At 37.4% G+C, this 24451-nt stretch overlaps 1 protein-coding gene across 20 annotated transcripts in view; it reads right to left on the bottom strand.

Moving 5' to 3' along the window:
- Positions 1-24451, bottom strand: part of LOC108719375 (regulating synaptic membrane exocytosis protein 2) — a 360080-nt gene that overhangs the window by 79902 nt on the left and 255727 nt on the right. For 6 of the 20 annotated variants that reach the window (XM_041566588.1, XM_041566589.1, XM_041566595.1 and 3 more), the window contains 7 exons: positions 21454-21561; positions 20625-20690; positions 19200-19262; positions 12371-12550; positions 10339-10451; positions 6030-6062; positions 1227-1274 (listed from right to left, as the gene is read on the bottom strand). In XM_041566588.1, the coding sequence (XP_041422522.1) occupies positions 1227-1274; positions 6030-6062; positions 10339-10451; positions 12371-12550; positions 19200-19262; positions 20625-20690; positions 21454-21561 (611 nt within the window). The remainder of the gene's footprint in view (positions 1-1226; positions 1275-6029; positions 6063-10338; positions 10452-12370; positions 12551-19199; positions 19263-20624; positions 20691-21453; positions 21562-24451) is intronic. The other 14 variants (XM_041566590.1, XM_041566597.1, XM_041566604.1 and 11 more) reach the window with 7 other exon arrangements.

Here is a 24451-nt window from a genome sequence, read left to right as displayed (position 1 = left end):
GTCTTTTCTCTACATACTATACTGTGTTCTTCTATTATTAAGCCTCTTTGTTCCCATGAAGAAATAGAGAATGACCATGAAATAGACTTAATTGTGAAAAGCAAAAGGCCCACTGACATCTGGGCCCACTGGGAGTTTTCCTGATATCCCAGTTGGCCAGTCTAACACTGGTCTTCACAATCGGGTATTAATACAAACCAAAATGACCTCAAATAGTAAAATAAGCAATCTTTAGTGCTAAACAGAGCTAAAGATGGATGCTGAGAACTGAAGTTCCCATTGGATTGAGCACTGAAGGTTGCAAATCCGTACTGTTAGGCTTTTTTGGCAGCCATTTGTGTGACACTTTCAATACAACCCCAATCTGACTATGCACATTATGGGACCCATTGATAATCGCCTGAGCTTTCATGCTCGGTAATCATAAATGGCTCCTAAGGATGGGTTCATTTTGGTATACAGTATTTAATATTGGGTGATTATATTAAATATAGCTGCCTTAAAAAGAGGGAAAGCATAAACTCTTATGGGCAGTAATACAATTTCATTGGGATCAGAACAACAGATTAAAAATGGAAAGCATGGGAAAGGCAGAGAGGTCTTAAAGTAAAGAAGAAAAGGAGAAAATGGTTGGCTAGAAGTAAAAGAGAAGGAAGGTATGAGATAACATGGTGGTGTAATCTAGAAAGAAATTTTAGGACATAATCAATGAGAAGCTGGAGAAACAGGTAAAAATGGAAAATGGATTTGGGCTGCATTTAGGAATGAATTATACGTGGTAAATGGACAGGATGAGAGAAAGGTGCATGTGAGGTTCAGTGAAAAGAGTGAAGGATTTAAAGGAGGGGAGTGAGAAATAAAGGGGAGGCAGAAAAAGGAGAGAAAAATAAAGTAAAGGTTTTCCAGTTCGGAGAGAAATGCAATAAGGGAGTCAAGAATGGAAGGAGGGTACAGAAAGGCAGAAGAGATGAAGAGAACATAGATGATGACAAAATGTGCTCAATGGTGTTGGCACAAAAACTGAAGAACAAGCAAATGAAGCAAACTCCTTTATTCTGATAATTTGCCCTATTTCTGTTGAATAAAAACAAACATATAAAAAATAGGGAGGAAAGAGATACATTTATCATTTGTGAAATGAAGAGGCTAGGAAGGATCTTCTATTCAGTCCTAATATTGCAGCTCCAGCTCAATGGGCGTCTACATTTCTCTATAATGACACCAACCTGCCTCCAGCTCTGACCTTTGCTCTTCAACAGGCTGGTATTCCTCTTCTTCATTTGTGAGATGAGGAGAATGAGAGAAACACGCACATGTGGTTACACGCACACACTCACACACAGATGCATACACAAGCAAAATACAAAGACAGAAGACAAGTGCATGGCAGAAGACAAGTGCATGGCAGAAGACAGTGAATTGCCATTTCACACTTCAGATTTACATTTGTGGAGCAATAGAGAGTTCCATATCATTAACTGTCCTTATTAGATTGACTACAAAATCCAAGGATACTGACAGATTCCATATTGATCTGTACATTGATTTAAGCTACTTTGACTTTTACAAATAAGAAGAATATTTATTGTTGGATATCTAATATGCAGAATGGATGTTCTTCTCTTAAGCTCTTAAGACTAGTTTCCATGTGCTACACAAGAGTTACCTGGCAGCTTGATGGATGAGAGACAAAAAGTGATCCATTGTTAAAAATGATTAGTAACTACAATTAGTGCCTACAATTGACTCTTGACTGAGTTAGTAGCTTAAAGGAGAAACAAAGCCTTAATAAAAAAAAAACCTACCCCCTACCCTAAATAGACCCCCAGTCTAGCTGCCCCCTGGGCAAATACCCCTAACTCTTTACTTACCCCTCTGTGCAGATTTTATCAAGCGGAGTTCATGGCAGCCATCTTTTTCTCTTCGGTATTCTTCGGAATGAGACCAGTTTTCTGTATAGTGACAACTGCGCATTCGCCGAAACTCATGAAAATTGCCGAAGTGCCGGTCTCATTCCGAAGATTACCGAAGCCGCTGAAGATGGCGCCCGTGAACCCCGCTGGACAGAATCTGCACAGAGGGGTAAGTAAAGAGTTAGGAGCATTTGCCCAGGGGGGCAGCTTGGCTGGGGGGGGGGAGGTGTGAGGGATGTCTATATAGGGTAGGGAAGTAGGGTTTTTATCTCCTTTAACAGCCTGTATGAGTAAAAAATGGTGTCCTTCCCAACTGATATCTTATCTGTGTATGGTGAGATATCCAGTAAGAAGGCTGGCAGAACCTGTCAAGAAAGAACTAGATCAGATGTTGGATTCATTCTGTAACCTTGACCTGTAAACCCTCCCAAATTGAAATAGTCCCAATTGGGCCACCTATTAGTCACCTGGACTCCTGATCTTTTTTTCAGCCTTGCCAAACCAGCAGATTTACAGATTTATGGGCAATTTCTTTATTACTATATATACAGGCATGGGACCTGTTATCCAGAATGCTCGAGATCTGGGGTTTTCCAGATAATGGATCTTTCTGTAATTAGGATCTTCATACCTTAAGTCTACTAGAAAATCATGTAAACATTAAATAAACCCATTAGGCTGGTTTTGCTTCCAATAAGGATTAATTATATCTTAGTTGGGATCAAGTACAAGCTACTGTTTTATTATTGTGAAGAAAAAGGAAACCATTTTTTAAAAATTGGATTTTTGGATAAAATGGAGTCTATGGGAGATGACCTTTCTGTAACTTGGTAGCTTTCTGGATAATGTGTTTCCGGATAATGGATCTCATACCTGTATTTGAAAATTACCGTTTTACTATCAATGGGTGAAATTGTCCCATGCAGAAACCCAGAGCAAGCAATCACCTCTTGTTAGTATGGTTTGTATGGGTTACTAAGACTGCTTAGTATGGGTTACTGCACTGGGAGAAATCTGCCAGTGCTTGTAAATAGACACCACCGTCCCTTGAGAAAAGTTCCCAATGAAGTGATAAAAAGATGGTAGTCGATGATTTAAGTTGTCCTCAGTTTATTTTTGGATCAGTCTTTTTTCTGTGTATAATGTTAATAAACTAATATCTTCATAGGGCCTCAAAGCAACGTTTATTCTGGGTCCTAACTCTTTGATATCCCCTTATAGCCATAAAGCTTAACATCATGTTACACTCAAATCCCTCAACCCTCTGGTGTAGCCAATCCATTTTTATAGGACTGCGTCCTGGCCATGTATAACGCTACAGATTTTGCTTTTCTTTTGAGGGAATGTTGAATTCAGATCCTTGGTGCCAGCTTCAGCTCTGAAAGGCTTTCTAATTTTTTTTATTAGCTCTTAAGCAGCGAGACCTGCATACTCTTCGAAATGTTGACATTTTAGTTTGAGTTGTGTGCCGTTTGTATTATTACCTATTGAGCTATCTAGTCTGTGATCTGCTGGGGAACCCTTCCTTTTAGGAATGGCTTAATTTAACTAATTATAAAATAAAAACCCACAAAAGTGTTTAAATACCCCCTAAATTCAAAAGCCAATGATTTGGGCATCAGCATTTTCCCATGTCCAAAAATACCCTTCTATTGTGGCGCACTGCCATTGCCGTGGGTATGTCGGCATGTTTACTGGATTTTTTTTGCATTTTTGTGCATTTCGTCTAGCACTTTCAAGCGGGCAAAAAAAAACAAATACAGAAACTCCCTTACGGTCATTTATAAACACTGGGCAAATTTGCCCCTGGACAGTAACCAATCAGTAATTAGATTTTTTCACTCAGCTGCAGGTAGAACACTGAAAGCACTCATCTGATTGGTTGCCATGGGTTACTACCCAAGAGCAAATTTGCCCAGTGTTTATAAATGAGCCCCCCTGTGTTATTGTATTAAAGGGACGCCCCCCCTCCAAAAAATAAAATTTGCCCAATAAAATAAATTTTCATTTTATTTCAACATCCATCCATAACAAATCTTTAATCCTTAATTTATAAATGCAATTGCTATTGAAAGCAGCGTCTATCCGTCCCTTTCTGTTCTCTGCCCTGATACATCTGACTTCAGAAACAATAAACACAAGCCATCTGATTAACAGATTTGTCTTTGCAAGAAAACAGCTGATTTTACAACATTCTTGTAACGTTCAGAGCCAGGAGTAGAGAAATGGATACGGAAATGCCGCTTTCAACAGCAATTACATTTACTAACAGCTGCAAAAAACAAATTGTAACACATTTATATTGCAAAGTTGCTTAGCATTCATTTTTCTTTTATTAAGCAAAAATTGTCATTTTGGATTTACATTCCCTTTAAAGGAGAACTAAAGCTTAACTAAAGACGTAGGCTAGAAATGTTGTACATTATGTTTTTTGCTTCTGTACCAGCCCAAGGCAACCACAGCCCTTTAGCAGTAAAGATCTGTGTCTCCAAAGATGCCCCAGTAGCTCCCCATCTCCTTTTCTGCTGATTCACTGCACATGCTCTGTGCTGCTGTCACTTACTGAGCTTAGGGACCCACTCACAATATACAGTACACATAGAAATGTCACAATATAAGGCTAGTAATTAATACAGATAATTACTACATGGCAGCACAGAAAACAGTGCAATTAGCATCAGAATTTAATAATCAGCCCTGTAGCATAAGCTTATATTACAGGCCAAACGAATTTTCTGCTGGATAATTTGCAACGACCCCCTAAGCTTAGCTTCTCAACAGCTGCTCAGAGCCCACTGAGCATGTGAGTGTCACAGACACTTTCCAAGATGGTGACCCCCTGTGACAAGTTTGAAGTCCTCGATCATTGCTGCTATTGACAAGCTGAAACTTTAGGCTGGCAAAACAAGTTCAGTATGTAAAATATGACATTTTTAGCCTTATTTATTTGTAGGGTTTAGTTGTCCTTTAACTATGGATTTTTAAACATTCTTATCCCTAAAACAATGGACATATACCGAAATGTACCAATCAGAAAGCAGTTTGCTCATTGTTCAATAACAGAAGTGAAATTAAGGACCATGAAACAAACAGGAGGATCAGGCAAGCATTACTTCTACAAATTCTAAGTGTGACAAACCTTGTTTAATTTGTGTTAATGAACAGACAAAGGGGCACATTTATTAACTATGAAGGCACCGGTGATGTTGTCCATAGCAACCAATCAGATCTTTGCTTTGGTTTTCCAAATTGCAAGTGATTGTTCAAATCTAAATTGGTGGCTATGGGCGACATCACTGCAATGTTAATAAATACACCCCAAAATGTACAGTGCAGAGTTTCATTAGTAAAATAAGTATCTTGTAATTGAAACGTTAAAATTTAAACGTTTGATAAAGTAAACTCTCTTAGAGGGATATAATGTAATAGGGGTTTAAAATAGGATGACCTTCTGTCAACCAATGTTGTTCAACTCCAACCATGCCTAGTGTTTTGTGTAAGATTCTGGGAGTGTAAATTAAGGCAGTTAAACAATTGCTGGGGGTGGCAGTTTGGACTTCTCCAGTTTAAGGGAATCACAATAAAGAGGGTTAAAAACAAACCATAGCCCAGACAGACGCTATTAAAATGAAAAGGACACAGCACAGAAATTCTAATAGGAAATACACACACACCCTTCATAACAAAGAGAGTGACTGCAATTGACGTCTTTCAGATTGTACGGTTTTCAGCAGCAAAATCATAGTTGGTTTGCGATGCTTAGAAGCGAGACTGGCAAGCGGCGATTGACATGGTGAGAAGCAATTTCAACGTATAGTTTAACATACGTTCTTTTACAGAGGCAGCAGCTTCCACTCAAAAAAAAAAAAAATGTAGAAGGGGCTTATATATGGGAAAATAAATGCAAAAATCAAAGCTATTGATTATGTGACGAGTGCATATCAAATCAAAGAACTTTAATAGCTTTATAAGTGTTTTCCGCATTTTTATTCTGGTTTTCAGACTTCCAGCAAATCGAATCAAAAAGACATCAATTGCAGTTGGGTTCCCTTTTTGCTTACTGCCTTCCCAAACAAGGCAAGTAAGTGAAAATAAACCCTTTCTTTGTGTACAGACCTTCATAAAGCTCTATTTCCTTGTCTCCATTTTCTGGGGGAAACAGAAAAAGGCAACCAAAACACAAGGGTTAAAAATAAAAGACATTTTTTTTATAAAAGGGCAAAGTATACAAATGAATAAGAAAAACATATGCGATCTGCTAGACACGAAGGAGGATTAGGATTCGAAAACAAAGGCTAAAGCAATGTATGCGAGTGTATCTCACATGCCTATATTCTCGTACATTACCATACTTACACAACACAAGCTACTATTTTCTCTAGATTTTTTGAGACTTCACTAAGATATATTGATGATGTATGTTTCTTTTTTTCAGCTCAATTATTTTATGAACTACGGTATTGTATATTAACAACTGTCAAAAAGACACACATTGCATGCTTCATTATTAAGGGATATCGAGGAAGACCAAGACCACAAGTCTAACAACTTCTCCAGAAATTCTGTTTGGCCCTAAGTTCCTTCCACTTTAGCTTATAGGTCTCCAAAAACTGCTAATAATGATAATGGACAGTGAGCTTAAGAAAGGTTGTGCTATAAGCTAATAACCCCTAAATTAAGGATGTTTAAGCAGCTGACAATTCCTTTGTACTCAAAGGTTTGACCCTAACAATCCCATAAAGAACAAAGAATATTAACTGTATTAAAGAAATGTAGCATTCTATTGGGCTCTTTTTCCTCAAAGCATACTAATTACATCTTATTCATGATTTCATACTGAAAGATGTTTCCTCATACAGGCTAAGAAATGTCTACTTAAGGGAGCCAGAGTAATTATTTTGTGACTTTTTATTTGGTACGTTATCCCAATTGTCCAGAAGATAATTTGATAAAGAAAAAACTTAGCCCTGAAACCCAAGAATGGGGTAAAAAAAAAAACGCACAAAGTGTAGTCTCAATAATGCAAAAAACTGTGTTGAGCTCCCCTCTAATACAACTTAAAATATAAATTAAGTGAACAGAATATTTTCAAGTACAAGTAAAAATAATTTCCCTAGGATCCTTTAGTAGCTGGACAGCTTCCACCAAAAGATGACCAACTTTGCCCTTAGTCTTACTTAAAAAATTGGCAAAACATTTATGGTTTTATGATTTCACCCTACACATAGACCAGAGTACAAAAAAGGGGGTTGTGGATGCACTCCTTAGGCTAATTTACAATATGTGTTTAAGTATGATGGAAATGCTACTGACCTGGCCAATTAATCAATGCACATTCCCTGGTCCCCTGTCTAAGTAATTCAATAAATATGCAAGTGCATGTATTTTAAAAAAAAACAGGGGTTTTTAGTTACAAAGTTATGATCATAAAATTGATAAGCCACAATACCATGTCAAGGTAAACCCCACACGGTGGTCCCTAATTCTGGTCATAGTATAAAAGGTCTCCTGAACCTTGGTTTCCATCTGTGAGCTAGATCCTCCCCCGCCACCTGTTTTTGCGGCTTTTAAAGAGAGAGACTACTCAAATCAGCGCCCATTTTTAAAAAGAAATGTGATAATGGAAAGACAATAATGAAGGCAAAGTAAAACACACAAACTTACACATATTACTCCTATCACACCCTTCATTTAGCTTTCCCTTTTATTTCTTGCTCACATCTATTCTCACACCTATACTCATATCTATACTCACACACATACATACACAAGTGTGCACCTATACATATCATTTTACTTTGCCTTCATTATTGTATTTCCATTATCACATTTTTTTTTAAAAATGGGCATTGGTTTGGGCAGTCTCTCTCTCTCTCTCTCTCTCTCTCTCTCTTAAAAGCCACAAAAGCAGGTGGCGGGGGAGGATTTAGCCCACAGATTGAAATCAAGGTTCAGGAAAATTTTACTCCAAGGAATGCTATTAAGCAGAGAGGTACAAGACCTTTTATACTATGACCAGAGGTAAACAAGTTAGGGACCACCGTGTGGGGTCTTTTTAAATACATGCACTTGCATATTTACTGAATTACTTATACAGGGGACCAGGGAATGTGCATTGATTATTCGGCTAAGTCAGTAGCACTTCCATTGTACTTAAACATATTATAATTTAGCCTTAGGAGTGCACCCACAACCTTCCTTTTTTGTATTTGAAACATAGACCAGAGTACATACATAAAGCTTAGATTCCTGCACAATTTAGCCAGCCAACTGAAAAGCTGTACAATTTCCATGTGTATATATATCAACAACTGTATTTTGCTCTTCTTTCTGCTGTGATCAACAAATCCATGTGGCTATAGTCCCTTGCTTCTGCACTTACATATTATTCACTTTAATTGCCTCTTGTCTATATTGAAAAGCAACTGTAGATGGTCCCATCCACCAAGCCAATGGCCCTTAAATGCTAACATGGCAGCAGCTTGTTACAACACTGATTAACTTGATTAGAACATTCCAAATCTTAAAGTGGGTTGTACTGGATAAGTTTGAACTTGAACTTGCATTAAAATGAGTGGTCACAGCGTATATTATTAGATACATTTCACTGCAAGAAAGAAACACGGAAGAAAAACAATAACCATCAATCCTAATGGTGGAGGACTGGCACTAGACTGGTTTTGGGTGAACTCTCTAAATCAACATTGTAAATCACAGAGCATAGTCTTTCTATCTCATGATCTTCCAGCAGCTGAAAAGTCAATGTCTAAATAACTATATATTGCAGTTCTTAGGAGCAAGCGGAATGGGAGCTGGGAGTACCTGTTAGAGAGGATAGGTTTCTAAAGAAAAAAGGTACACATAAAAAAACAGTACAAAGATTTAAAAACTTTAACTTAACTTCTTATCTATATGGGATATTGTAATAAACATGAATAGTGATGGGCAAATTTGTGGTGTTTCGCCGAAAAATTTGCGAATTTCCAGCGAAATGTCGAAATGTTTGCGGCGGTTTCGCAAATTTGTTCGCCGGCGGTGAATTGCGGGATTTAGCAGTTAATTCGCGCCTGGGAATAAATTCAACCATCACTAAACATGAACATGGGAAAAGCAGCTTAATTGGCTTCTGATGAAACCTACACTGGTGGATATACATGGATAGATAGATAGATAGATAGATAGATAGATAGATAGATAGATAGATAGATGATAGATAGATAGATAGATAGATAGATAGATAGATGATGGATGGATGGATGGATGGATGGATGGATGGATGGATAGCTAGCTATAGATAGATAGATAGCTAGCTATAGATAGATAGATAGATAGATAGATAGATAGATAGATAGATAGATAGATAGATAGATAGATAGATAGATGATAGATAGCGATAGATAGATAGATAGATAGATAGATAGATAGATAGATAGATAGATAGATAGATAGATAGATAGATAGATAGATAGATAGATAGATAGATAGATAGATAGATAGAAAGATAGATAGATAGATAGATAGATAGATAGATAGATAGATAGATAGATATAGATAGATAGATAGATAGATAGATAGATAGATAGCTATAGATAGATAGATAGATAGATAGATAGATAGCTATAGATAGATAGATAGATAGCTATAGATAGCGATAGATAGATAGATAGATAGATAGATAGATAGATAGCTATAGATAGATAGATAGATAGATAGCTATAGATAGATAGATAGATAGCTATAGATAGCGATAGATAGATAGATAGATAGCTATAGATAGATAGATAGATATATAGATAGATAGATAGATAGATAGATAGATAGATAGATAGATAGATAGATAGCGATAGATAGATAGATAGATAGATAGATAGACAGACAGATAGATAGATAGATAGCTATAGATAGATAGCGATAGATAGATAGATAGCTATAGATAGATAGATAGATAGATAGATAGATAGATAGCGATAGATAGATAGATAGATAGCGATAGATAGATAGATAGATAGATAGATAGACAGACAGATAGATAGATAGATAGATAGCTATAGATAGATAGCGATAGATAGATAGATAGATAGATAGATAGATAGATAGATAGATAGATAGATAGCTATAGATAGAGATATCTCCTAATTGTGTTAGCTTTAGATGACGAGGACACCTGTTTAGTGAAGCTAATGGGTAAAAAAATACAGAAATAAGAAGGGGAGTCGCTTAGCTCTTCCCTATTACTCATGATCAGCGTTCAACATATCAACTCACATCCTTTGCACTATCCCAACAAACAAGCAATATTACAAACAATATCTAATTCTGGATTTGGCCTTGGAGGGAGCAGATTTTCGTTTTTTTCCTCTTTTCTTGTGAAACAAGAAAACACAGCAAAACAGATAAATTGTGAACTCAGAATGATCATACTTACTTCTTTCTAACGTGCCCTTTGGGGGAAGCTGTGGGAGTTGGCGTCCCCTCCTCCCTGCTAATGGGGTGCCTGAAGGACTTGTCTGAACCGAGCCGGTACGAGGGGGGTGTGCCCTAAAAGACATATGTTAATGTAAAAGAGAAAAATTAAAAACTGAGAAAAGTTCTTTTTACACTAATTCAATGACTAATGAAACAACAATCAAAATGAAACTAGTTCACAGGGCGACTAATCTTCATTTTACAGAAAGTTCTTATTTTTGTTATATATATATATATATGCATTTACTGCATTATCTAGTTCCTGAAATACTTCTGGGGAACCACTAGTACAGTATACAAAATAATGCTCAGTTTTATCATGATTTATAAAAAAAAAAAGCATAATTCATCATTTTGTATGACAACAGCTTCCAGACACATTATCAGAACAGGTTAGCACATACAGATGCAATATTGAAGGTTCCATGGCACATGATGAAATAAAGGTTAATTCAATGGCATAACACTGGTGACAGTCTTTATAACCATTATAAATCACATGCTAAAAGTTAGAAGATGCTACCCAACTGCAGTTAGACTATAAATGAAGACCACTGTCTAGCCAGGCCAACACCTGGGATAGATTTGGATGGACTTGTGTATCAAGATCCTTAGCTATCCAGCTGTTTCAGCCATGAAAAAATACTAAAAAAAAAGTTTATTTACTTATTTTTGCTATTTTTTTCAAAAGGACACAGCAGTCAAAAAGCATACTGATTTGAGATTTCCTTAGATGCTGGGGACATCTCAGCTATCCTGAACTATAATCACAGTTGCCTAACCATCATTAGTAAATGGACCATACTAAAAAGTAGAGGAGGAAAGTCTGTGATTTTGAAAGTGGATCAGGCAGTGTGTCCACTTGTGGGCTACCACAAATAAAAACTTGGATTAATAGGTTTATATAGTAGAGGCTGGTCCTCCTAGCCTAGTATTAATCATCAAATAATAATTGCTACTTGCTCAGTGCTGAGCGGAGAAGAACCCAGATTTTCTACAATTGAAAAACTTTCTACGACTTTGAATTTCCCAGAGGTCAATGTAAATAAATCCAAATTTCAGCTGACAATATGCATGACCCAATGTTTTTAATATACCTTGAATAATGGAATCAAGATAAGATCTATTCACCGCTGAATTGATAGAGGCCATTAAGCACAATGGATGCAAAGTGACTATTAACATTTGGCCGAGAACATTCCAAGTTCCTGATTTGAGCAGAAACCAGCAGATAAGGACATATTGGCTAGTACTAAACTAATGGGGGGTGTTGACAGTTCAACTGGAGCTGGAGATCTTTGGCCAGGAGAACCTTTTCCTCTAATACCAGCCAAGTAACTGTGGTTGGACTCAGGCTCCCTTAACTCAGCGTATCAATCCCTCTACTACTTGACTATCATTTGTACACTGTGATTAGTGATTTATAATAGGTTAATAAGTACTGAAAAATATATCTCCCGTCACAGGTGGGGAAAAAAAAAAACATTTTGTGTAGATAGGAACAAATCCACCTCAAGCTTTGTTCCCTTAGGAGCAACAAAATGCTTTCTTTGTACAAGATATGGATTTCTCGACTTATTAACTTCAACCACGTAAAAGAAATAATTATATTTAACACACTGTTCATATGATGACATGAAAGTTATTCCATAAGCAATGTCTGATGGAAACAATATCTCATTCTGCAAGAGAAGACATGATTGTTATGAAGGGCACTGGATGTTAGAACCAGGAATTCCTGAACAATGAGAAAAGAATCACAAAACGAATGCAGTTAAATATTGTTAGTAAACGACATAGAATGGCGCGCACACCATTATATCCGCAGGAGAATATAAGTAGTGTGTTAGCAGTCGGAACGTTAGTATCTACCGTTAAACGTGATCAGCCGAGAATGACAAAGGTACTGGTTAGCTACTGGGAAAATAAAATGGTGATTCAGTGGGGTGGGGGCAAGAGAAGAATTAGGCTGAGCGATTGGCATTTTTCACCTCGATAAGGCGGGTGAAGGAGGGGCAGATCTTCCCGTCATTAATGAAGGCATCGACCTCATGAGGTTTGAGTCAGGACGCTCAGTAGATCGGGAGCGGGAGCTGGTCCGCTCCAGCACAGGCCGTTGTTCGGTTGACCTGGATCTTTGATATGGCTGTCTATCTGCCGCTTCACAATTCCTGTAATGTTAGTCAAAAAGCCGCTCAATTTAACCTTCTGCCATTTTTTTTATTTATTTTTTGAGGGTGAGATATTTATATTTGAGTTACTCAGTCCCACAAGGGTACTCTAGCAACCCAAAGCAGACCAGGGTATAAACTTTGCACCTTTTATTAAATTACACGTTATGTCATTGTACTCCGAGAAAAGGCACTGTTCATAAAAAATGTGAGAAAAGAAGTTATTTAAATCCTGTATATACGAATATCAGAGACCTGAAACAACAAGGTTATGTTTCAAGTCACTAAGCAATCAAAACTTAGTTATATAATTAATCTATATATGAATATCAGAGGGTTTCAAGACACTAAGCAATCATCCTCTGCACATTTGTGATATCATACAATATAGCTAAAACTGTGTTTTGGACAACATCTCACACCCTTACATGTGTTGCTTCTCATGCCCAGTGGCGGATTAACACCCAGGGCTGTTTGGGGCTCAACTGGCACATGAATAAAACAGTTTACAGAGCAAATGTGAAGGTGGTGGGGTGCTCCACTGCCAGATTTTGTAGCAAGCAGAGGGCATGGGGCAAATCAAGCCATGGATTTAGGAATGGCTTGCATCATTCTTTCAATTGGACTTATTGGATTATTAGCAAACCTTACTATTCTCCATACTGTCTGCAGTAAATATATGTATAAATAATAAATCTTATTTAATCATTTATTTATGAGTTCCGCAATGGAACCTTTCTTACAGCTTCAAACAACATATTCCTCTAATGATCTGCAATGGGCAACTGAGCAACGGCATTGGTTGAGTTGATGCAGCAGGAAGAAGCAGTTAGGTTGAGGTGCAACACTAATAAACCGTTGAGATTTCAAAAAGAAAACCATAATAAAACCTGCTTATGATAATAAAATGATTGATTATTAATTACAACTGCCCTTCCCCACCACTTGCAAGCTGCCATTTCAGCCTGTTCTGATTCGGCCCAGTTGCGGATCATTTATTAACAAAAGGCAAATTTGCCCGAAAGCGGTAACCTATAACAACCAAACAAAGATTTACATTCATTATGCAGCCTGCTGAAACCTAATAGGGTTACTGGATTGGGTAAATGACATACATGGCATTAATAACCCTGTGATCATTGGGTATCATTATCTAGTAGAAGTAAATCTAGAGCAACTGGACTTGCTGAGTAAGTCCAGTTGCTCTATATTTACTAAACATTAGGGATGCACCAAATCCACTACTTTGGATTCGGCCAACCCCCCAAATCCTTTGCAAAAGATTCGGCTGAATACCGAACCGAATCCGAACCCTAATTTGCATATGCAAATTAGGGGTGGGAAGGGGAAAACATTTTTTACTTCTTTGTTTTGTGACAAAAAAGTCACGCAATTTCCCTCCCCACCCCTTATCTGCATATGCAAATTAGGATTCAGATTCGGTTCAGCCGGGCAGAAGGATTCGGCGATTCCGAAGCAGAATCCTGGCTGAATCACGAACCGAATTCTGGATTTGGCGCATCCCTACTAAGTAAACCATGACCTGGATGAATGAAGACCATCATAAACATTGGGTATCATTGAGTCACAGATTACAGTGCACTTCAACCCCAAAATAAAAATGTACCTAATAAAAGAAAACATAATTCTAAACAACTTTCCAGTTTACAATTATTTAATAAATTACATTGCTTTTAAAGTTATTTGTAAAAAACCATTGCTATTATAAGTAGTATTTCCTTAACGCCAACAATGTTGCAAAAGCCTTACTTCCTTAACAAAAACAGGTCTGTCATCTGGTTTATCTTACATTGTATATATATATATATATATATATATATATATATATATATATATATATATATATATATATATATATATATATATATATATATATATATATATATATATATATATATTTGTAATGAATGTATATTGCAAAGTTGCTTAGAACTATGTTTTCTTTTATTAAGCTGTCATCTGGTTTATCTTACATTGTATATATATATATATATATATATATATATATATATACATATATATATATATATATTTGTAATGAATGTATATTGCAAAGTTGCTTAGAATTATGTTTTCTTTTATTAAGCAAAACTATTTTTTTAGGTTGACATTTCCTTTAAAGCATAACAAAATGTAAGTTCTCTTAATAGTTACAGCATATTGACACTGAAAACCTAAATTGCGAAGGTTTTGCTTAACATTCAGTTGCCTTGTATACCTCAGTTTAAATACATGTAATAAGACCAATGATGGGTAATTTTCCTCCTTTCTTGCTTCTTTGTTGTCTTCCGGGCAGATTTATCAAGGGTCGAATTTCGTAGTGATAAATACTTCAGAATTTGACCCTCGAATTGAAATACTTCGACTTCGAACATCAAAGTCGAAGTATTTTTCACCGAATTTGGCCACCGTACGATCGAAGTAAAATTGTTCGATCGAACAATTCAGCGATTTTAGTGTATGATCGAACGATTTTACTTCGATGTGTAGACTTCGAAAAATGGTCTAGAAGGTCCCCATAGGCTAACATAGCACTTCGGCAGGTTTAATTTGGCAAGTATTAAAGTCAAAGTTTTTTCAAAGAGACAGTACTTCGATTATCGAATGGTTGAATATTCGAACGATTTTACTTCGAATCGAATTCGAAGTCGTAGTAGCCTATTTGATGGTCGAAGTATCCATAAAATTACTTCAAAATTCGAACTTTTTTAACTTCGAAAATTCACTCGAACCTAAGTAAATCTGCCCCGAATTCATGTGAGTCATTCCTGCATTTAAGGAGATTTAAGCCATGTGTCCTTTTATTTATTGGGAACCCAATCACTAGCTCATCCTAAACCCCCAATGTGCAACTGCTATTCGCTAATTTTTACTACATTTTGTAGCATCATGTTTCCCTTTACAAGGTATTAACGATTGCAGGCTCTTTAGTCAAATATCTGATGTGGGATACTTAATAGCACATTCACATTCTACAATCATTACAAAAGTCTACAAACCAAACTTACCTGTAAACAATTTAATATTACATATATACAAAAGACACAAAAATACACTAGGAAAGAATAGAAATAAACGCAAGCCAAAGTGCACTGTGTCAGCTACGATAAAATAATTTGTAATGCACATTTCTGTAGCATAAAGCTGGCGCAAGCTTCTAATGCAGTTCTACCCCAGAGCTTTTCTGGCTGACTAAAAATAGACCTCTGCCATTTCTCTAAATGCTTCATACAAAAGGTTCTGCCATTTCTATCATCAATGCTTTGGTTGCAGTTTGCTCGTGGAGCTCTACCCTAAGAGTATGAAAACCACTAATATAGAGGGTTACCTGCCAAAATTTGGCAGGTTCTGGAAAGTTTAAACACATTTCTGAGGGTTTTAGGCGTCAGGTTTTATGTGTTACTACAGTTTTGCTAATAAAGGTGAATTGCCCTTTAAGCTGCAAGTCACAGTTTCCCCAAGAGACCTGCTTATCTTAAATTGTTACAATTGTTTCTTTGCTTATCTTAAAGGGATACTGTCATGGGAAAAAATAATTCAAAATGAATCAGTTAATAGTGCTGATCCAGCAGAATTCTGCACTGAAATCCATTTCTCAAAAGAGCAAACAGATTTTTTTATATTCAATTTTGAAATCTGACATGGGGCTAGACATAGTCAATTTCCCAGCTGCCCCAAGTCATGTGACTTGTGCTCTGATAAACTTCAATCACTCTTTACTGCTGTACTCCCCCCCCCAGCAGCCAAACAAAAGAACAATGGGAAGGTAACCAGATAACAGCTCCCTAACACAAGATAACAGCTGCCTGGTAGATCTAAGAACAGCACTCAATAGTAAAAACCCATGTCCCACTGAGACTCCTTCAGTTACATTGAGAAGGAAAAATATCAGCCTGCCAGAAAGCAGGCACAAGTCATATGACCAGGGGCAGCTGGGAAATTGACAAAATGTCTAGCCCCATGTTAGATTTCAAAATTGAATATAAAAAAATCTGTTTGCTCTTTTGAGAAATGGATTTCAGTGCAGAATTCTGCTGGAGCAGCCCTATTAACTGGCGAATTTTGAAAAAAAACATGTTTTCCGATGACAGGATCCCTTTAAATTGTTACAAACATATCGAAGCGCACCTGCCACATATACTGAGCTCTCTGCCAAAAGCCAATTAAGTTAGAAACTTTGTATCTTTTTCTGGCTGTTCAGTGCAGGAGATCGAAGAGAAAGTTGGGACATTTCAGTACCAATCTGGGACCGCGGCTTGAGCTGTCAAAATTGTGACTGTCCCGTGAAAAACGGGACAGTTGGGAGGTAAGGGTAATGATGTTTTTCCTTCAAAATCTGCCTGTTCCTTGTGAAAAATCAAAGAGGTCATTAGTCACTGTAGCTACTCAGATATAGCCTATCATCCATGTATGATAGTCACTGAGGCCTCTTCATTTAGTCATAGTAACCTACAAGAAAGGAAACTGGGGCTCCTGGCATTTCCATACATCTGGAAGCAAGTTGGGATTCCCACATCATTCTCATTTCTGAATTGACCTTTATCATAATACAATGATATAGCGAGTGATATTCTGAGGCAATTTGCAATTGGTTTGCATTGCTTATTATTTGTGGTTTTTGAGTAATTTAGCTTTTTATTCAGCAGCTCTCCAGTTTGCAATTTTAGAAATCTAGTTGCTAGGGTCCAAATTACTCTAGCAACCATGCATTGATTTGAATAAGAGACAGGGGTATGAATAGGAGAGGCCAGAGTAAAAAGACGAGTAATAAAAAGTAGCAATAACAATAAATATGTGTCGCCTTACAAAGCATTTGTTTTTTTAGATGGGGTCAGTGATTCCCCATTTGAAAGCTGGAAAGAAGAATGGCAATAATTTAAGAACTATAAAAAATAAAAAAAAAATATGACAAATGTTGCTTAGAACTGGCCATTCTATAACATACTAAAAGTTAACTTAAAGGTTAACAACTCCTTTAATTTCCGTTGTTTACTGAAGCTTTTCTTTTATTTTGGTAGTTGTCTGTATCAGTACCTATTGGGGTGCATAACGTGTGATCATCCAAACAATGCCCTCCCCTTTTGGTATCATAATTATAATGTTAAAGAAAGGCTTGAAATAAACATATTAGCCCTACAGCTATTCCACTAGAGTTCCTATTACCCTCACCAAGCCAATAGCTTCAATAATGCACCATATTTTTACAACGAGAAAAGGTAAAAGCCTGACAGTTTACAAAAAAGAGGCCCTAGTAGCTTATTATACAGATATCTGTATCTAGTATGTAGAGGAGGACAAAATGCCCTTTCATCACACTAAGTTCTCAGTAGACAGGTGGTACAGAAACAGAGTGGAATATATTACATATAAATGGGTATGAAAGGGAAAGAAAACATCCGTGGAAATGAGGGAAACTGCAGCCAGTTAAGGGCCAGCCAGTGATTTTCCCAAACAGCAATGTGAGTCGACAGCCTTACTGTAATATGGATTACATTAGGAAAGCAAAATGTCAGAGGTTTTGGATACTATGGAAACGCAGAAAGGTTAACATTAGGTGGGCTGTTATTTCCCCTTTGAATAAAAGAGCCGGTTAATAACATTTAATCCCTTGAAATGCCACATTCATTAGTTCACTTTGGAGACTGGTGGGTTGAATTGTATTTCTTTAATAATTACTCATCTTTGAGACACATCAATTTTTCTTTGATATATAAATAAATAAAATAAAAAATATCTGCATGCGTGTGTGTGGGTTGTGCGTATATATCCCATTTCGCATTCATATTTATTTAAGAGATTGTGTAACGAGTTCCAGTTAATGGAGGGCCACACATAGGCCCCTAATTTATATTCTGTGGCTATAGGAGTATTGTCCATTATGATGATGGACTCCACTGCATGGTCTTGCTGTGCAGGTCTATTATGTAGGCACCAGTAATATAGCATTAGGGACCATCTCAATGGTGATGGCAGGAACAGATCATCTTTGTTAGATCTGGAAAAAAGACCTGGCGGCCTATATTGGGCTGATCCAATCATGTAACAATAGGAAGAACTATTGAAGGACTGTTTTGACCAGTCAGGAGAAGACTGCATCTACAGTCTAATTTGGTTCTCATTCAATGGGATTTTCAATAAACTCCCAGTATGCCAGTTGGCAGTCACTATTGCCCCATTCTTAATATTGACCTATTTATCTTTTTTAGTAGCCCCCTGCACAGCCCCACCCGCTTGGTGATCACCAACATGGAGTCTGGGACCTGGCCACACAAAGGAACCCAGAGAACCAGGTACAAAGGAACAGGTCACTTTTGGGGTTGATGTGGTTATGTGGAAAAAGTGGGGGCACAATGAAGAAAGCAAATGATATATGTGCATTTTTCTTTTATATATACAAATATACACAACAACCACACTCAAGAGACAAAGAAATTGGCTTATGTTCATCTAAAAACTATGCTACCAGCTTGTGTCCTGAACTGCAGCACCAATCAAGTCACTTAATGGAAAGCGCTGGCTAGGAGAGGATCCTGGGAATTCTAGCAGTTGAAGAGCACAAGAATAGCCTTGGTTAAGGGTGTATACACTATTGCATGTTCTACAGCTGTTGGCACTGCACTGTACTTACCCCTGTGGTTCTGCTGAGCCATTGACTACATGGTCTGCCCAGGAGCTGGCACCATTGTATAACCTTTACAACGCAGTTAAAATAAAAAGTGTTACAAAATAAACAGGAAATCACACAGAAAGATGCTGCTTATATAAGCCATAATGCTACTGGTATGGGATCTTTTATCCATGAAACTGTTATCTTGAAGGCACTGGAAAAACCAGCCATGCCATTTCCCACAGTGTATTTAAATAAAACTTTCATTCTTGCCTGACCATAATAAACAATGCTTTATAACTAGCATATAGTAAATGCATGCTCATGGCACAGCAGCCATGCTTTTGTTTTTTTTTGCTATTTAAACACTTTTTTTTAAATTATTAAGGCATGGTGTGCCATATTGGCAATAAAAGCCTTTTCTGGACAAAAGTAGGTCCTGAGCATTGCTAATAAGAGATCCCATACCTGTATATAGAGCAGAAGACATAACCTGTGGCACCTTAGCAACTTGCAGGCTGAAGCTGCTGGAAATTGTGCTTTATCAACAATATATGAGGGTTTGTTGTGAGCCATACAATCCAAACACTGCAACACAGCACAGCCACTACATATACATAATGACAAATTATAACAATGTTGTACTTGGGTCCAATACTATGAACTATCTTTTTATTTTTCATCTTTCCAGTGCAGGGATTCAGGGCAGAGAAGAAAGTGCATACGGGCCTCCAGGGAGGCCAGCAAGCTCTCCACAGCACTCCGTTTATATAGATGGCTACAACACCGTGGTGTACTATGTAATGTCAAAATAAAGTAAATTGCATCTCTTTATTATCTAACAATTGTTTGGTATAAGAATGTCCTTAATGCTGGGTGTGTAGGCTGGACCCAAGTTGGACCCTGATTTATGTAATTGTCCCATCTCCAATCTAAACAGATATGGGCACCTGTGCTCACTTGAGCATTTTAGTGGTACAATCTCTATGACACTGCATCAGTTACCGTCTGTATGAAATAACATCTGTTTCAGTCTCTATGACACTGCATCAGTTACAGTCTCTATGACACTGCATCATTTACAGTCTCTACAACACTGTATCAGTTACAGTCTCTATGACACTGCATCAGTCACAGTCTCTACGACACTGCATCAGTTACAGTCTCTATGACACTGCATCAGTTACAGTCTCTATGACACGGCATCAGTTACAGTCTCTACGACACTGCATCAGTTACAGTCTCTATGACACTGCATCAGTTACAGTCTCTATGACACTGCATCAGTTACAGTCTCTATGACACTGCATCAGTTTCTAAGATACTACATCAGTTACAGGTCTTTTGGCACTACATCAATTTCAGTTTCTAAGACATACACAGTCCGTAGGACACCATCTCTATCGACTAAAGCAAAAACTATTTCTAATTTACAGAGGAAAATACCTTTCAGGAGAAGGGGTAGTTTCATCACAATGAATATTAGGCACTCGTCTCTCCTGTCTAGTTCTCCTAAATATGGAAAAAAATGGCACAAGTTTTGGGAAAACATTTGCATTCTGACGATAAAATCAACTATCTATCTATCTATCATCTATCTATCATCTATATATCCAATCTGTACTGCAGAAGTACTAAGGGAGTGACTTATGATTGACTTAAAGCCTTAATTTTATCCCCCTACTATGGGACCCATGAATTCTAAAAATTCCATATTAGCCAGAGAAGGGTACGAACCCAAAATACTTCTTACAGTTACAAAGTATAAAACTTCACTGTTGCCTTTTAGATTCTCCCTTTCATCGCTTAAACCCATGCATTATAATTCTTTAGTTCCAGGCCACTGGATCCCAACTCCACCACTGGAGGAGCACATGTGGAGGGTCTCTTCAGAAAGAGGCAAGAACCATGACAATAGGGCTCTATGACATATAGGAAGTTTTCATCATGATTGTTCCTGGTCATCATGTAAGCCTTCCAATGAATTTTGCTTGAAGGCAATTACAGTTTCTTTTTTTACCCCGCCCAACTTCTAAGGAAAAGTCAACACAACATCTCCATGTGTGACAAGAGCTTTAAATGGACTCTCTCATACCTGAGAAGAACAAATTCCCATTATGCTATTCATATGTTCAGTAAGTCATTCCTATACAATAAAGAGAAAACGCATGCAATCCACTCCACTCTCTTAGTTCACAGGTTTGCATATATATGGCTAACCATATATATGAAAAGACAGAGCATGGGGAGGGTAGACACTCCACACCATGTATACCTCTCATGATCATTGTATGCACCCTCGGAATAAGTGCGGCACATCTTACGGGAGCGCAGCAAGCGTATTGCATCTTCACAAAAGATAGGATAAATAGGGTGATCCTTGCTGCCAAAAAATGGGCAGAGATGGTGAACACAATATGCACATGGCAACCTAAGCTTACCCATGGGGAGAGTGCCAGATAGGCATAATGACATTGATGGATGATGGAAGGAAGGAAATGGAACTATACAGTGGTAAGCAGTTTAAAATTTAAGTTAATGAGGCAAAACATATTTCTCTCCAGTGGTTGTGAGCAACAACTTCAAACTGAAGATGTATTACATATATATGGTTTTATCAAACCCTATAAATATTGTGGGGTTTACATAGCAAATAAATGGTCCTGAAAGTCCTGCTTGAAGGTCCATTACAGATTGTATGTGCTAGATATTATTGGCACTATAATTGCATGTCATATAGACCAATATTTTCCTATACCTGTAACTCATGAGCTAAGTGGAGCCCTGACCGAAGGTTGGACCTGAATGAAAAAGTTTGGCAACCACTGCTTCTAACTGGTTGAGAATGCCCAATATTGTACTCCAGAGGAAGTTACAGAGATCCCCAGGTTACAGATTTCTGGTTTGTGTTATTTATTTACTCACAATTATTTAGTTTTAAGAAAGCATACACATGTGCATCAACAGCAGTACAGATATCTCCGTCACTTAAAATGAGACAATTGCAGACATACCTCCTTTATAACATTAAGGGGCAGATTTATCAACGGACGAATATTAGAGTTTTTTAAATACGAATAAACTTGAATGACCTCGAAATATGAATGGTATCTTATTTAAGATAAAAATCGAATATCTAAAACTATCTAACTAATATCAACGACCCGAAAACTCGAATCGAAATTCAAATCAGATTTGACTAAACTCAAATTGGGTTTTTTTCCCCCGAAAAAACTTGAATGTCAGGAAAGCTATTAACATCTTCAAATGTGTCACTGGACCTCTGGCACTGACTTATATATGAACTTGACAGGTTTTAGGTGGTGAACAGTCGAATTTGAATTGTTACCAGGGTCAAGGTATGATAAATTTCGAATTCGAGTTTGGATTATTCCCAACTTGTATTTGTGAGTATTGACCAAAAATCCAACTCGAAAATTTTAATACAAATATATAATTCGAACCATAATAAATCTGCCCCTAAATGATGTCAACATCAACACACTTCAGAAGGCAAATACTTACTTTAAAGGGGCCAATGTCTACATCAACATGTACACACAACACAATGTCAACACTTTCCTTTCAAAATGTCAGTAGAACAAAAGGTCAACGAGGTGTCTCCCAAGCCACAAGTAAAAATTAAAAAAATTCTTTATGCCATATATTATCAACTCTGTATTATCATATATGTCATAGTCTAGGACAGGGATCCCCAACCTTTTTTACCCATGAGCCACATTAAATATTAGAAAAAGTTAGAGAGCAACAGAAGCGTGAAAAAAGTTCATGGGGTGCCAAATAAGTGCTGTGATTGACTATTGGTGGCCCCCTATGTAGACTGGCAGCCTACAAGAGGCTCTGTTTGACAGTACACATGGTTTTTATACAACCAAAACTTGCCTCCAAGCCAGAAATTCAAAAATCAGCCTTTGAGGCCACTGGGAGCAACATCCAAGGGGTTGGTGAGCAACATGTTACTCACGATCCACTGGTTGGAGACCATTGGTCTAGGAGATATGTCTCATGAGGATATCTGTTAATTGTTTTTAATACAAGCTTGGCAATAAAGTTTTTGGAATTTTTACTCATGGCTTGGGAGATACCTCATCGACCTTTTGCTCTACTGATTTAAATTGAATTTGACAGGCAGACCAGCCTGCGGGGGTGCTAACACGAGTAGAGGTATGCTGGATTACAAGGAGCAATTTTGAACGCCTGACATGTAAATTCTCTAAACTAAACGCCTTTCAAAATGTCACCATTTATCACTAAGGGTTAGGGATGCACCGAATCCACTATTTTGGAATTCGGCCAAACCTCCGAATCCTTCATGAAAGATTTGGCCGAATACCAAATGAATCCGAATCTTAATTTGCATATGCAAATTAGGATTATGATTCGGTTCATCCCATCTGAACTCTGCTGAAAAAGGCCGAATCCTGGATGAATATGGAACCGAATCCTGGATTTTGTGCATCCCTACTAAGGGTACATACACAAGGCATGTTTATGTAAAATATATTGCTCCTGTTTATTGCACTAAGTATCCTGTCCTGTGCTTAGTAAATGGCCCCTATAATTTCCACACTTTTCTTTAAGTGAGTAATGTCTACATATATGCACAGTAAATTTACCTCACTTCAAGGAGTAGTAGGGGCATTTAACATTTACACATAAAACTTTCACATATCTTAAAGGGATACTGTCATGGGAAAAAAACATTTTTTTTCGAAATGAATCAGTTAATAGTGCTGCTCCAGCAGAATTCTGCACTGAAATCCATTTCTCAAAAGAGCAAACAGATTTTTTTTTATATTCAATTTTGAAATCTGACATGAGGCTAGACATATTGTCAATTTTCCAGCTGCCCCAAGTCATGTGACTTGTGCTCTGATAAACTTCAATCCCTCTTTACTGCTGTACTGCAAGTTGGAGTGATATCACCCCATCCCTCCCCCACCCCAGCAGCCAAACAAAAGAACAATGGGAAGGTAACCAGATAACAGCTCCCTAACACAAGATACCAGGCACAAGTCACATGACCAGGGGCAGCTGGGAAATTGACAAAATGTCTAGCCCCATGTCAGATTTCAAAATTGAATATAAAAAAATCTGTTTGCTCTTATGAGAAATGGATTTCAGTGCAGAATTCTGCTGGAGTAGCACTATTAACTGATGCGTTTTGAAAAAAACATGTTTTCCGATGGCAGGATCCCTTTAAAGAAGCAACATGTCCATCATGATATCAACACAGCAGATGTCTTATTCTT

This window comes from Xenopus laevis, chromosome 6L (assembly GCF_017654675.1).
Source record: "Xenopus laevis strain J_2021 chromosome 6L, Xenopus_laevis_v10.1, whole genome shotgun sequence".
NCBI lineage: Eukaryota > Metazoa > Chordata > Amphibia > Anura > Pipidae > Xenopus > Xenopus laevis.
This window is presented reverse-complemented; position numbering and strand designations above follow the sequence as displayed.